The sequence below is a fragment of the Canis lupus genome, chromosome 33, assembly GCF_003254725.2.
Source record: "Canis lupus dingo isolate Sandy chromosome 33, ASM325472v2, whole genome shotgun sequence".
NCBI classification, from domain to species: domain Eukaryota; kingdom Metazoa; phylum Chordata; class Mammalia; order Carnivora; family Canidae; genus Canis; species Canis lupus.
Window position 1 is genome coordinate 16,936,662 of NC_064275.1, and position 15,736 is coordinate 16,952,397.

General features: G+C 46.1%; 1 protein-coding gene across 2 annotated transcripts; it reads right to left on the reverse strand.

Annotated features, from left to right (window-relative positions):
* Nucleotides 1-3,434: 3,434 nt before the first annotated feature.
* GCSAM (germinal center associated signaling and motility) lies at nt 3,435-14,951 on the reverse strand. 2 transcript variants are annotated; one of them, XM_025477832.3, is made up of 7 exons: nt 14,504-14,951; nt 12,102-12,170; nt 9,114-9,158; nt 8,047-8,093; nt 6,138-6,166; nt 4,966-5,060; nt 3,435-4,866 (listed from the first exon to the last, which is right to left on the reverse strand). In XM_025477832.3, exons 1-7 carry the CDS (start codon nt 14,530-14,532, stop codon nt 4,749-4,751), a joined length of 432 nt encoding a protein of 143 aa, XP_025333617.1. In that variant the 5' UTR covers nt 14,533-14,951; the 3' UTR covers nt 3,435-4,748. The 2 variants fall into 2 exon arrangements, with proteins under 2 accessions (XP_025333617.1, XP_025333611.1); XM_025477826.3 differs by having other exon boundaries at nt 3,437-5,060; nt 14,504-14,669.
* Between the last annotated feature and the right edge of the window lie 785 nt (nt 14,952-15,736).

Genomic DNA, 15,736 nt, shown 5'->3' on the forward strand with positions numbered 1-15,736 from the left:
TAGTAAGGTTCCAACAACTATCCAAGGGATTTGAGAAGAGACACTGGTCTTTTCTGGAAGTCACTGAGATGTGGGCAGGAAGGGTACAGCCAGAGCAGTGGAGCGTGCCCCTGCTCCCATCCCCAACAAAATTTCTGTCCCTGCATTCAGTTCTTTTCTACTTTTCAATTTAACTTAGCTCCGTAGATTTTTTTTTTTTTTAATGATGTGTTTTGCAGAAAACTCTGGGAGATAGCAGTGAAGAGCAGGGCAATAATAAGAAGCTGCTGGTCTCATTAGGCAGCAAGGCTCTGCGCAGACCAAATAGGAAACAGCAGGGAAAAACCGCCTGGGATGAACAATAGAGACAGACCGTGGGGTTGTGGGTAGTCAGAAGGGAGAGTGGTCAGTGAAGGCCTTGCCTAGGAAGGACGCCGGAGCTGAACTTGAAGCCGTGGTGGGATTGGAATAAACAGATTGGCTTCCCTTTGCACATGTTTGTGTCTGATTAGGGTGAAGCTCACGTTCTTTCTTTTCCCATTTATTTATTTTATTCTGTTTTATTTTACTTTATTTTTTAAAAAATTTTTTAAAGATTTTTTAAAATTTTATTTATTCATGAGAGACACGAAGAGAAAGAGGCAGAGACACAGGCAGAGGGAGAAGCAGGCTCCACGCAGGGAGCCCGACGTGGGACTGGATTCCAGGACTCCAGGATCACACCCTGGGCTGAAGGCAGGGGCTAAACCACTGAGCCACCGGGCTGCCCTATTTTAATTTTATTTTTAAGTAGGCTTCACACCCAGCATGGAGCCCAATGTGGTGCTCAATCTTATAGCTACAAGATCAGGACCTGAGCTGAGATCAGGAGTGAGATGCTCAGGGTACCTGGGTGGCTCAGTCGGTTAAGCGTCTGCCTTTGGCTCAGGTCATGATCCCGGGGTCCTGGGATCCAGCCCCACATCGGGCTCCCTGCTCAGTGGAGCCTGCTTCTCTGCTCCCCGCGCTGGTGCTCTCTCTCACTCTATCAAATAAATAAATAAAAATCTTTTTTTAAAAAAGGAGTCAGCTGCTTAACGACTGAGCCACCCATGCGCCCTTTTCCCTTTTAGCTGTGGGCTCTGCATGGACACCTGCCCTATTTAGCATCTCATCGGTGCTGAGAAAAATGAAAGAAGCCTCTCCACGTCTTCCCTTCCCTGATTCCATTATGGCTTCATTGCCTTAAAGTAAGCTCATCCTCACTGTCCTTGCGTTGCTGGCAGTGGGGCCCACAGACGCCTTTTCGTCCTTCTTTTATGGTGAGAGAGCAGATGCTCTTAGCATCCGAAGGCAGTCCCTCATCTTGTACTTAGGGCACCATGGTCTGGAGAGGTGGGAGGATGAGGCTGGAGTTCCGCAGCTTTGGGGAGCAAAGTCCAACGTGCTTGGCACCTTCACACCGTCAGTGGCCTCTGACTTTGGTGGCCCCCGGGGCCATGTTTCCTTCAGGCTTGACTGAAATTTGGGACCCCCCCCAACCCCCAGGAACTCAGATGGTGAGAGGGGAGGGGATGCATTCAGTGGGGTCATCATCAGACAGCAGAAGACTCTGGGATGGTAATGACCTCTCAGGGCTCCCCAGAGTGCCTTGCAAAAGCACCCCCTGTGGGTAAGTGGGGGGAACTGCTGACCCACTTCACAGCCTGCAGAACTGAGGGGTGCTCAGATCTAGTGACTTTCAAGTTGCTCTCTGAGCACAAGGGGCCGCTGGATAAAGTAGGGAGTCAGATCAATGTAAACAGCATCTCCTTTTGTCTGAGGGATCCTGTGGCATCCCGGGGACCCCCCTGTCCTGTCCCAGCTCTGCCCCTCCCTCCATTCCTCAGACTATTGGAAGCACCTGTCACCCAAGGTTGTTCTAAAAATGTCAGCATTTGAATTTACTTGTTATCAACGGTCAGTTGTCCTGACCTAGCTTTGCCCTTGTCTTTTACCTCTGGTTCTGAATAAGAATTTATTCACAGCCTAAAGGATTATTTATAGACGCTACTACAAACATAGAACGGAAACCACAAAACCTGCAGTTGCCGCATAAAATGTGTCTGTGTGAGCTGGCTGCTACAGGTGTAAGATGAGCTGGGGGCGGGGGGGGGGGGGGTGACCTGAGGGAGCAGTTTAAACCCTCAGCCTCGGTTTCTTATCAAGAACCCAAGAATTCCTTCCGGGAAGGGTGGCATCCCCAAGCACTTGAAATTGAATGAAACATTGTGTGAGTGTGTGTGAATGTGTATTTTCCATCGCGTTCATCAAAATCCTGAAATCTATGGAAAACAGGACTAGCATTATATACAGACAAAGCATTCCCAAAGGGCTCTCCTGCTCAAAAGTGATCCCCTTCCCTCATCTCTCTAGATTTCTTGAGAACAAATTTTGTTGGCTCAGCATTTATACTGAATATATTGCTGGAGTAAATACTATATATTTACTATATATAGTAAAAGGCATATACTATTTGGGACAAGTAATACTTTCACAGGCTAAGACTCAAACTAATATAAGTTGTGTCATACTAAAAATATTTAAGCCAGTCAACTTCAACAATGGTCCAGTGTCCAAATGAAAAACTCCAGGATAAAACCCAGCAATTTCTAACCCATTGGATGATCGCTGGGTGACCCTGAAAATCAAGCACGTCAACACATGTTTTTCTTCATACATCATGAAGTTGGTTTTTTGTTTGTTTGTTTGTTTGTTTCTCTTTGCTCTTTGATAGCATTTATTCAAGGTCTGCAGTAAATGGATTGCAGATATTAGATCATTCTGCTGTTGGTGGGTGATAAAGCTGAGCCTTCGAGTTACACGCTCAAGGTCGTAGAGGGAGGAAGGGATGGATAGAACCATGATGTGAGTCACTGATTATCTGATTCTAGTGTCCATACTCTTTCCCTAAGTGAATCCTGGCCAAGGGTCAAGGCTGGGGTTCCATGGGAGAGAATTTTGCTGAAAATAGGAAGTTAGTAGAGGATAAGATACCCAGATGTGATTGGCTCTTAGCTGAAGATCACCGCCCAGCCAAAGTCTCAGCGAACCTGTATTGATACGTCCCACCTGATATCACTGGGTTTCTCCTCACTGGCGTAAATGCATAAATCACAGATGGCATAAAATGTACTAAACTACATTTTAAATAATAGTTATTTAGTTACTTTGGGGGACAAAACAGTAATTAAACACATAATGTATCTACTACTTTGTCAACAAACCTCTACTATTTTAACATCCTTAAAATTAGGACAATGGCCACGGGTTAAATAGAACAGGAAGTTGAGAATGCAGGTGTGACTATAGAAATAGTCTAATTTGCTAATTATTCTTGGTCCCATCTCATTTGTGGTTTAATATTTTCATGCCAGTTTACTGGTACCAGTTCTTATGAGTTACAAGACCCAAACACACTTCTGTTTGTTAAGTTTATCTCCAAGTATCATCCTTTAGGCCTGGGGTCTACAAACTTTTTTTTTTTTTCTGAAAAGGGAAAAAAAAAAGTGTTCTTGGGTTTGTGGGACCTCCAGTGTGTCACAACTAACTACTCAACTCTTCTGTGGCTGAGCAGTATGAACATGTATACAGTATACATGAATAAGCATGGATGTGTTCCAATATCATTTTATTTATATTAAAAAAAAAAGACAGTAGGCCAGATTTGGCCTCTGGGTCACAGTTTGCTGATCCCTGTTTTAGGCAATAGATGGAATTCCAGGAGCAATGAGGAAAAAATTAGGAAAAATAATCAGAACATACAGAAAGTCTCATTAGAGAAGGGATATGTGTGTGTGTGTGTGTGTGTGTTATTTTTCCCATGTGGACACATTTTTTTCATATGTTATACATAGTATATTAGTTCATCCACGCATACACCACCCAGTTGAGTATAGCCTCTTCTATGTAGTATGTTGGAGGAGTGTTGAATTGGAAACCAGGAAATCAGGCTCTGGATAAAGTTCTGGCACTAACTTGCAAGGTGCCTTGGGCTACTTATCCTCTCTAAGCAAAAAGGGTAATGGAGTTAGAGTGTCTCCATAGGTCTTTCTACTCTACCATTCTCTAATGCTATGATTTTCTTGATAAGATTTCTAGGGAGAAATACAGGTTAAAAAATATGGGTTAAAATTATATTAAAAATTATATAAAAACTTGGTCCAGAACATACTGATTCAGACCACATAACCAACAAACCCATAAGGGTCAACGAGTCAAAGGACATACCTAAGTGGCATGGGGTGCGAGGCACACACAGGTTCTCACCTGGAAGGCTCTGGGTGAGGGGTTGGGCCTTCAAACATGTGTCGAACAAGTGAACACCCCTGGGGACACTTACTACTATGGGTAAAAGCTTCCTTGTGACTTTAGAAGACAATCATTGTGGACGTTTTATAAGAAGAACTTGGACAGAGGAGCAGACCCTTTGTGATGCTCATAGCTGTAGGGGACCAAGAAGCCTTTCCTACCATTTCCAAAGCCATTTGGAATCACAGATAGCCACTCCCTTCTCAAAGAGCGGTGTTCAGGATGGGTGGTTGGTCTTTGGATGACTATGGAACAGGATCTATGAGGCCCTGTGGTTTGCAAACCAGATTCTGCAGAGACCCCTTAAGAAAGGGCTGTTGTGTGTGGAGGTGGGGTAAGCCTGAAGGGCCCTATACGCCATGCCTGCTTCAACCAAAGCCCCACAACCCCTATCTAATAGTTACTGCTATTAGACGGGCGCTGGTCCAACTGTTTCGTTATCAGTAGGAAACCCGGTTCTCCAAATGTGGTGTTGGTGGATGTGGCTGTTGCAGGGAGTAGGAGAAGACTCTCCTAGGTATGATGAGTTCATATGCATCTTCTGGGGAAGACGAATGCCTTGGAGAGGAAGGCACACGGAGAAGTGCGTATGAAACCTCGGTTTTTCCCAAGGACTCCCTGGGTGTCTCGGTTTTAGGGGAAATGTTCTCATAGCACCTCTCAGCAGAGATCCCTGATGACTTTCCCCCAAGGACGCTGTGATTAATGAGGGTGTAGCAGAGATCTTCCGAGGAGCTCTGGTCAGCACTGTCCTGTTGGGCAAAGAAGAATCTTATCAAGAGTGGGCCTCTTGCCTTTCCCTTTGCATACTCCAGGCTCAACACAGACCCAACCCCGAGCAAGGTCTGTCTTCCATGACCATCTCCCCTCCATCTCTTGGCTCTTTTTCCTAAATGGCTGCCTCCACCTAACCCCTAGCCCAGGCATCCAGAGAGCTCACGCTGTCTAGAATATTTATTCCGCCTCCCCAGGCAGGTCCTCTCTGCCTCTTGTTCCAGAGTGACCCCTGCCAATGGGTATAATTCCAAGTCTCAGGCCTTGAGGGCAGCCTGCTCATAAGAACTACCCGAGGCCACCCTAACACGATTGGCTTATGATATTTAACTACTCATTCTAGGGATTTTTGCATTATTCAAAAGGGAAACCACTCAAGAGAAGCTCCCAGTCAGTGGAATCTCAGGAGATAAAGAGCAAAGCAGCAAAGTACAAGAGGGAGAGCCTGGATCTGGGACTGAGGCTTGGTTTTGGATCATGCCCCTGACTTCCTGCCAGTTATCTGGCTTGGGGACAGTATCACTTAACTCTCAGTTTTCTCATTTGTGAAGGAGGGGAAATAATAGTGCTGGTCTTCTGGGGTCGCTGTACCAGGTGCATGAGCCACTACAGGCAAAGCTCTCAGCTCACTGCCTGGCGTCAGCACGGGGCTCCGTGTGCATCAGTCCCTTCGCAGTGAGATGGGCAACAGAGGTGGCTGCTGCTGCGGCCACCAGGCCCCGCACAGGGCCCTGGGCTGACAAGCACTGGCATCTAAAGTGTCTCTTTCAGGGATCCCTGGGTGGTGCAGCGGTTTGGCGCCTGCCTTTGGCCCAGGGCGCGGTCCTGGATATCCGGGATCGAATCCCACGTCAGGCTCCCGGTGCATGGAGCCTGCTTCTCCCTCTGCCTGTGTCTCTGCCTCTCTCTCTTTCACTGTGTGCCTATCATAAATAAATAAAAGTTAAAAAAAAATTTTAAAGTCTCTCTTTCATATCAAGGATTGAAGGGGTCCTGGAGGCCAACTCCTGCCATCTGGGGCACCTCAGCAAAAGGCTCAGAGATGTTTGCGTTACCTGCGTGGGAGCAGATGACATTTCTTTACCTGGAGAAAGAAAATACAATCAGCGTCAGGCCGTGGGGAGACCTGAGGAGAGAGGGTGGGGAAGAGGGGGGAGGCCGGGTGGAGCGGGGAGTGTGGAGACTGGAACAGAAGCAGTCAGAGAGCCAACCAATAGCCCATCAGGCCACCCCAACCTGCAGCGCACCCCAGGGGAACCCCAGGACCAGCTGAACAAGAAACAGCAGAGGGGGGCAGGCAGCTCAGGCAGAGAGGCTGAGTGGAGGGAGGCACACTGGGTGGGGATTTGAGAGGGAAACCACGCTTCCCTCCAGCCCCCCACCCCTGCCTGCCTCACACAAAATTCCCAGCATGCCCAACCTGTACCACTGTGGAGACCAAGACAGATCAGAAACAGGTCCTGTCCCCCAGGGGCTCACAGGCCAGCACGGGAGGCGGCGGAGGGCCTCAGAGGAGCCACAGTGTCCAGAGGCGCCTGTGTCCACCGCAGGCCACAGGGGTGGGGTGGGGAGGGTTTGGGGGATTGGGGGGGCTGGAGGGGTGACCGTGTGGGCCTGCTGCTCTAGAAAAGCTTGCTGGAAGGAAATTCTTAAATTGAGCATTCCCGTTCCTGCATTTGCCAGCAGATGGGAACAGCAGCAGGCCAGTTTCCCAAGGCCATGGGGCTCAGGGGCACCCCAACCCCTTGCCGCCCCCTCACAGACCCAGCAGCTCCGTAGGGAGCTCTCAGGTGGGAGCCGCCCCCAGGGATTGGCCTGCCCCGGGGCCGGCATTCCACATGCTCTCAGCTCCGGAAACTCCCACGGCCCTCGGGACGTCCCTGGTCATCACCACGGGGACCGTCTGTGACTCTTAGCAGTCGAGGTCTTACTGCTCCCACGGTTTGCTCTGACGGAGATTGGGGCTCCCCGGGGTGACGCTGGGCTGGCAGGGCCGCTGATTCGCTTGCACACTGCACCAAGCTAGTTTGCAAGACTCGGAGTGAATGGATCGGGCTCTGCTCTTTGCACCTAGGAAGGCAAGGCCCAAACCCCCTCACTTTTCTTCTTTAGAAAAGTGAAATCTTGTGGCCCCTCCTCAGGCCTATACTTCCTCTCTCTCTCTGCGTCCTTCTCCAATTCCTCCTCCTCAGCTGCAGGGCTTCCTGTCTCCAGGGACCCGGGCCTCACCTCCTTGGCGATCTTCCAGCATCTGCTCCTGCCACCGGCCAGCACAGTGGGGTCTCTGCACTGCAGCCCAGGTGAGGTCTTTTCATGCAGGGGCCTCAGACCGGGCCTGGGTTTAAAGCCCCCCGACAGGGGCCTCTGGCTGGCCCTTGGCCAGCGTCTGCCTTTGGCTCAGGTTGTGACCCCAGGGTCCTGGGGTTGGGCCCCAGGTTGGGCTCTGTGCTCAGCAGGGAGTCTGCTTCTCCCTCTCCCTCTGCCCTTCCCCCCTGCTTGTGCTGTCCCTCTAAAATAAAATAAAATAAAATAAAATAAAATAAAATAATAAAATAAAATAAAGCCCCTCAATAGTTGTGCAGTTCTCAGGACAAAACCCGGCAATCCTAAGCTTGCCCATGAGGCCTTGCCCCTCCGGGCCCTCTGGGTCGCAAGGGTTTCTAGTTTCTAGTTTCTCGGAAGCACTTCAGGCACCTCTGTCCTTCCGGTCATTGTTCCCCGTTCACCCCTCCAGCCTCCTGACCTCAGGGAGGGATCAGAGATCAGTGGCCGGTTCCTGCTTCCAATGGCCTCACAGTCTCACAGTCTAGCAGAGAAAGACCCAAGCAGCTGGACGAATGACACAGATGGATGTGCAAGTATGACACTGGCAGGATGCCCAAAGAGCTTGGGAAGCACAGAGAAGGGGCAGTTGGGAAATGCAAGTCTATCAAGTGCAGAAAAGATAAGAAAGCAATGACTTACTCTCCTTTGGGGAATCTGGTTTTGCTTTAAAGATGCATATTTTTCTACTGAAAAAAGAAAGAGAAGGGAAATTCGTGATCTTCGCCCTTCAGAGGCTCTCAAAGGAAATGACACTCAACTCCAAAACCTTATCTTTAAGCTCTTTCATTTGTTAAAGTCATACCTCCTCCAGCATGGAGGAAAACGAAGGTAGATAAAAGGAAAAATGAAAGTAAGACCAAGTAGAAATCTCCACCTTGGCCCGTGTGTCTCTCTCTCTCCTCACTTCTCCCTTTTCTATGGCTGAAGTGGGATTGATTTATAGAGAACTATGGTGATGTCCTAGGTAACTATCTGGGGGATATTTTTCCCTAACAGAGTATCAACTTCTTTTATGTCATGTGAGATAAGGAGCCAGGATTATTTCCGATTCCAACACCAAACCCCATCTCTGATCTCCTAGGAGGCAAGCAAACAAGCAATCAAACATGTCCCATGTGAGCACAGAGGTAACTACTCTGTAGAGACCAGTCCCCGAAGAAACACAGTATAAACAGGAAACTCATTATCATCTCAGGAGACAAGGACATGTGCTCCAAGCAGCAAGACCATATGTCCTACTTTGCTTAGAGAGTCTAGTTGATGTCCTTATGAGTCAGTTAAGGACCTTGAGCTATTTTTAGTGGGTCTTTTACTCCAGCGTGGAGGATGACTTATATGAGCACCCCAGCTGTCCGTTCTCTGTGCGAGGGACAGAAATGTGTGCTTCTGTACATGGAGTCCGGCCCTTCGCAGTGGGATTCGGGGTCCTTCTTCTACCTTGGGAGCCAGTTTCGTCCTTGCTTCTGAGGCTTTCCCATTTGTGGAGGGCCATCAAGGCTATTGTTCCTGTTTCTTGCCAGGCTTGAATTGTCACTTGCCTGACTGACTCAATTCACTTTCCTGCCTGCCTCTCAGATGATTGTGTCTGGGTAGTGACAGGCTTCGCCTGTGGTGACAGACAGTGGGTAGTTACAGGTGATTTACAGCAAATATCACATTGAAACCACACTTAGGCAAATAACTCTTGAAAATAATTATCCACTCACCACGGAAGGCAGAAACACCCTTCAGCAAAGTAGCAGTAACAGCATCTAAAATGACCCAGAGATGACACCAAATCACAATGTTGGTCTCTACAGCATTATTAGGATAACTCCCTTCCCTTGACCATTTCTGTGAAAAATCTTCTTTTTAAAAAAGATTTTACTTATTTACCTTAGAGAGAGTGAGAGAGCACACATGAGCGGGGTGATGGGCAGAGGTAGACACAGACTCCCTGCTGAGCAAGGAGCCCGGTCCTGGTCCAGGATCAAGACCTGAGCCAAAACCATCCAGGTGCCCCTGCAAAAAACCTTTTTTCTCTGCCCTTGTCCAAGATAGTATTTATTCTAAATGACTTGGACACATCTATCATGCTGGAATGACTCCTTCCTCTCGAGACATTAACTCACCCTTTGGAAATATGAAGATGATGCTTATCAACTCCTAATTGAGGAAGGAACTTTCTGGTGTTGATAAGCATCATTTTCATATTTCCAAAGGGTGAGTTAATGTCTCGAGAGGAAGGAGTCACTCCAGCATGATAGATGTGTCCAAGTTACTTAGAATTGCTTGCTTATCTCGGATTTCAATGATTTACTTGGCCTCTTGTGAGAAAGGACACACAATAGTCATCTCCAGGAAATCCAGGCATCAGTATGTGGACATTTTAGAAATTTCTTTCTGGTACAGGTTAGGCAATATTTATGGAGAATTCTACTGCACTCTGAAGTTCTCCTATTTATACCATATTATAGTTAGACACCATAGTGTGGTTGTTGGGTGGAAAAAAACTGAAAACAACACCGGCTCAAAAATGGTATCACTTGGACTGAGTTCCCAAACTGGTGCTTAGTACATAATTTAATTGCAGGTTCCTCCAGAAAGGTAGTCTTAACCTGTGGGCCAGCAATTCTTCAATCTGTGCCACCAAGTCTGTCACTTGGGCTCTCTCCATCCCCACAAAAAGGTGAGATGATATGCATGATAAGACTTTCCTTTTCCCTCTAGAAAGTGACCTTGCCCGGAATAATCCTTTTCTTTTGCTGATAACTTTCTCTTCCCCATCCTCCTTCTATAGAAACATTCCATTTTGTAGAACTCCTTCAAGAGCCTCTCTACTTGCTAGCTGGGGTGCTGCTGATTTCATGAACCTTTTAATAAAGACAGGTAGATCTTCAATTTTGTTATGTAACAGTTCATTTATTTACATCCTACACTAGAGCTTCATAAAGTCAAGGACCACTCATTTTGTTCATCATGGTATATATCACTGGCATGTGCCAGAGTGTCTGGTAAATATGTTTTCAATAAATAATTTGATAAATGAATGGGTAGCCAAGGACAGAGCAACTCTAACTGGCTCAGTTCATCAAATCTGCCTCCTTTACTCAAAGTACAGGAAAATAAACAGGACTTGTGATCTCTTTTGGGGCAGGCAGAAAGGCTCAGGATCTTTCTGCAGTCAGACATCCAGGCTGAAGTCGAAGTATCATGCTGGGCGTCTTTCTGAACTTGAGTCATAGTCAACTACCTGCAAAATTGAATGTGAAAGCCCTGCCTTTACCCGTAACACTACCCACAAGCATTTGTAAAATACCATCCAGAAAGATCAACCCCAGCGAGCTTCCCAGGGAGTTCCCTTGCCAAGGGTGATAGAGGAGGAGAGGCTGTGGGCACGAGCATGGCAGTGTTGGGACAACCTCCCGGGGCCCTGCAGCATCAGAGTTTTGGGGCTGAAAGGCATGTCTCCTCTTCAGGCTGTCATGCTATTTTCAGCCATTGTTTATATCTCTTGTTTCTGTGGCTAAAGAAACACCAGAAGGAAACCACCGAGCCTTATCTTTATCCATGCTCAGAAACCAGGTTCACTTGAGGAGATTTGGGAGATGAAAAGAGATAGCTGATTTTGACTTACTGACTGTACTAATACCTCTGGAAAATTTGAGCCACCGTTGATCGGTCATAAATCGGGGATACTTAGACTGCTTACCTCCTGGAGTTGTAAGGGTCAAATAAAGTTCAACATGGCAAAGGCTGTTTTCAAACTGGTCATTTCCCCCACTCAATTATTCTGTAATGTAAATTTTTGTAGATTTTTCTTGCATTTCAACTGGGACGTTTTGGTTTGGGGTGGGTTCTGCAGGAGACCAGATGCATCTCTGTGACACCCGGCTATGTGCCAGCAATTCCGGGTTCCTGTCTCTTACACAAAGCTTCCCTGGCCTTCTAGACCGCCCAGTCTCTCCCTTGTTATGATGCCCATGACTTTTCTGGTCTGTTTCATTATTTGGACTGTATGCTTTAACATATGTCCAGTGATATCACCCCAATATATGATCCTTAGCTTGCACTGAAGAGATGTACCCTGTTGAGGGAAACTTTGGGGTCCCCAGCTCCTAACATAAGCTTTGGCTCAGTGGTTGCTTTTTAATTTAATTGATATTCTTTTAAAACCTTCTCCTGAAACCATGGGAGAAGTACAGATAATTCTACAGGCCACAGAACAACTGGCTTTGACACTCTTTGGAATTCTTGGATCCTGACACCCTGGTTCCATATTTTAGTGATTCCCGGGCACTCAAAGGGACTAGTCAGAAAGGGTTAATGAAGAAGTCCTGGTCTAACACCATCAGGGTAATTGCAAGTGTCTCTCTCCACAAACCTTTCAACAATTATGATGATGTGGGAGATGCGGTCACCTCAGAAATAGAAACTCAGAGCTTAAAATGGAATGGTCAGGATGGAGCTTGAGGACAAAGGTATTTGGGCTAAATAAACAGAGACAGCAGGAAATAGGTCTTATTTCTAGTTGCACTTCTCCTGCCCAAAGGTTCAAAGTGTTTTTGCCTTTTGTCTTGTCTTCACCTTTACTATGACAATAACTGCTGCTGGGCCAAGCAGGGTGCTCCATGGTGGACATCAAGTCTAGGACCCGACAGACTTTACTCTTCCTGGGCAAAGGCTGGGAGGAGGTTTGTTGGATTTGTTCTCACCTGGATGTTCTCTGTTTGCGGCTTTGATTTTTCGGAGTCCAGGGTATTTCTTGAGTGTCCTGCTGCCACCTAAAACCCAACATATCAGGGATGAGCTAAGTTCTTTCCTTTTCAGGCTTCCCACCTCCATTCCTAATTTTTCCACTTTTGTCATTTCTGCCATTTGTGTGGAACCCCAGAATCACCCCAGCTTCTGCCTGTCGCCTCAGATCTGTTCACAGCTCCTCCTTAACAAACATGGCAACCTTTTATCTGACAGTTGACATTCTCCAATGACTTTCACGCATAACGCGTCCTAAATCCTTTGTTCCCACACGGCCAGGATTCCTCATGATGACCATGAGACTATCAGTGTTCGGAGAGGCCTAACCACTTGGTGTAGTCTTCGGGATTGCGCATAGGGGTGTGGAAGGGTACTGGCCCTGTCTCACGGAAATCACCATCTCTCATAGCATCAAAGCAGACAACGTGGGATAAGAGGAGAAGAAAGGATTAAATAAAGAAAATAAATCTGTTCATTGTGCAGGTTGGGTTTCTGTATGACCATTTTTTTTCATTCATGGGGATTTGAGAATATGGTGAAAAAGGAACTAAAAATTAAGTACTACTTACTATATGTTTATTACTTTCTCTCAACCTCTCTCTCTCTCTCTACACACACACACACACGTACAATCCACTTACTAAATGTATATAACACATACATTTTATATATTTCATTTAATCTCAGAATAAATCCATGAGGTATATATGATTCTATTTTTTACCAATGAGAAAACTGAGGCCGAAAATGTTAGGTAACTTGTCTGAGGACCACCAGTCAGTAAGGAAGACTCTGAACTCCTCTCATAGAGGACTAGGTGCCACTCTGCTTAGTGAGGGGGGCAGATTTCCATGGCTTTTGTAACAAATCTGATCTGGAGAGCCACGGTGGGGATCTGCTGATTGGATGATAAATGGGAACTAGAAGTGAAGGTGAAAATCAGATCCCAGGAAATATAAGCCTTTAAAAATTATATTAAAATCCTAAAAAAAAATTCAGATGTCACATTAATCATGAATTTCTCAGTCACATTATATCTGTATTTTATTTTTCTTCTCAGGACAGTGATTTCTTCATGTTTCCAGCCATTCATCAAACTCTTTTTGAGGGCCTACTATTTGTCAGAAATAATGCCAGGGAACAGGAATTCAAAAATGACTTAAGAAATAGGGCAGCCCAGATGGCTCAGCGGTTTAGCGCCACCTGCAGCCCAGGGTGTGATCCTGGAGACCCAGGATCCAGTCCCACATCAGGCTCCCTGCATGGAGCCTGCTTCTCCCTCTGCCTGTGTCTCTGCCTCTCTCTCTCTCTCTTTCTGTCTCTATGAATAAATAAAGTCTTTAAAAAAATGACTTAAATAGTCTCTACATTTGAGGAACTCATACATGGATATGAAAATGGGGATTTATAAGCTGATAACAAGCAGGAGCTGCAGATGGCTTGGCCTCTGAGGAACTAGGGAGGAGTTTCAGAAAACCCTGGGTCTCAGGGAGGGGCAGGCCACATCCCACGGGCTTGCCAAGCCTTCTTCTGTCAGGTGGCATTTTGGGTCCTGTGTCCCAGTTCCCAGTGGCAGGAGCCAACCTTGGGATAACAAACATAACCCTTAAAAATACTCCCCGCCCCCTGTCCCAGCAAGCTCATTCTCCCTAGACCATCTCACTAGGGATTCTCTTATTTTGGGTGGTACAAATTCTTACAACAACTGCTTTGAGGTTAATGAAGCTGATGGTCCAAAAAAATAATATTTTCTTACTGAACCTTATTGTGTGTAAGGCACTGTGCTAGCATCACATGCACTGGAAACTTCCAAGGTAGGTATTGTATTATTATTTCCTCTTAAAATCAGGAAACTGAAGTCTAGAAAAAGTAAGCCAGATTCTTGACCAATTTTAATGACCTCTACTTACCCCTTGCAGGGAAAGTGCACTGGATGAGGCCTCAAGTGTGGGCAGAAACTTGCTATTTATTTGGAACTAAAATAGCGATTTAAAAAGTAGTGATGTCTTTGAGCTCCTTGCAGGCATTCAGAGTTCAGGAGAGCATCCACCCACCCCACCCAAACCCAGCCCTCAGAAAGTTGTTCCATTTCTTAAGTCATGGTTCACTACATTGGCCTCCTTTGATGAAGTCCTTCTGCCTTTCAGAGGTTTTCCCCCAGCTGCTCACTCTGATTCTGGGGAGAAGGTCAACCCTATGAGGAATTGAATGTAGGGTCTGAAGATCAGTAGGCACTTATTTTTTTTTTTTCCAGTTCTTTACTGGGCTCCCCCAACCCTGCCCAAAGACCTTTTACTCTTTCTGGCTGCAAGGCCCTGTCCCATCCCCCACTGCCTGCCCCTCAGAAATCTGGACTCACCTGTTTTCCCTTAGCAGAGAGTTCCCCATTCTGGTCAGTTCTCCTGGTGACTTCCCCTCAGCCAGCCTGCTGCTCTCGCAGGGGCAGCTCGGGGCTTACTGCCTCGGTGCTGCTCCAGCCGCACTCTCAGGGCAGAGAGCTGAAAGGAGAAGAGTACCTCCTGCAGCCTGGGAGGAGGACGTCAAGGGGGAGGAGAGTCTGAGGTGCACACATGCTCAACTTCCTAAAATGTCAGAACCCATAAAAAGGAGCACATTTTGCCACTTCAAAATATGCATCATTGGCATAGTGATTACTTTAAGCCAGTTACTTTAAAGAAACTTCAAACATGATAAAACAGGCTCTGAAAAATCAAGTAGAAATGACAGTACCGTGAGAGACCTTTCCACTAACAAGGGAAATCACCTTATGTGAGGGTATCAGGAAGAGAGCTCTAAACCTCTAGAAACTGTTCCTAGTGCAGAAGGCCATTATATCTGCATCACAACATCACCCTTGCTCACTCTGCCTTTTCCTCCCACGATGAGAACTCTCCATCCTCAACATCTTCTTTTGTCTTTCGCTGAAAAAGGTATTTAAGGTGATGGTTTCAACCATTTGGGGTTATTGCCCAGTTTCCCTGGGTCTCTCCCTTGTATACAGGAGGTATACATGTGATTACACTTTTGTTTTTCTCCTGTTAATTGGTCTCATGTCAATTTAATTCTTAGGCTAGCCAGAATGGAGAAAAATTTTTCCTTCTCAACCCCTGGCCTTAACCAGAAGCCATTGGTCAATGAGAGCGTGGAGCTTTTGGGGAAGCCCCATTTGCAATTACAGACAGGCCATGTGGTTTCTCACTTCAAATTCCTAAATTTTAAATCACTTTGTAGTCTTGGAAAAGTCAAAGGGGGAATTTTGTTGTAAAACAAGAAAAGGTTAAAACAAATTAAGTCAATCCATAGACCAATAGAAAATTGGTCTATGGATTGTTAATAAAACAATGTTTTATTAACAAATGTTAATAAAACATATATCTGATAAGAAGACTTTATCCAGAATATATAAAGAACTCTCAAAACTCACTAAGAAAACAAACACCCAATAACAAAATGGTCAAAACATTTGAACAGACATTTCACTGAAGAAAATATACAGATGGCAAGTATATACTTGAGAAAATGCTGAATATTATAGTCATTAGGGGAAATGTAAATCGAACCACAATGTAATACTTTGTTAAAAAGGTATTTG

What these genes read in the sequence shown, in the direction of transcription:
- GCSAM (XM_025477826.3), bottom strand. Translation starts at nt 14,532, where the DNA reads ATGGGGAACTCTCTGCTAAGGGAAAACAG. An exon ending in GGGTGTTTCTGCCTTCCGTG is followed by an intron (nt 8,094 to 9,113) that starts GTGAGTGGATAA and finishes TTCTTTTTTCAG; the next exon opens with TAGAAAAATATGCATCTTTA. An exon ending in TGTCATCTGCTCCCACGCAG is followed by an intron (nt 5,061 to 6,137) that starts GTAACGCAAACA and finishes TTTGCCCAACAG; the next exon opens with GACAGTGCTGACCAGAGCTC.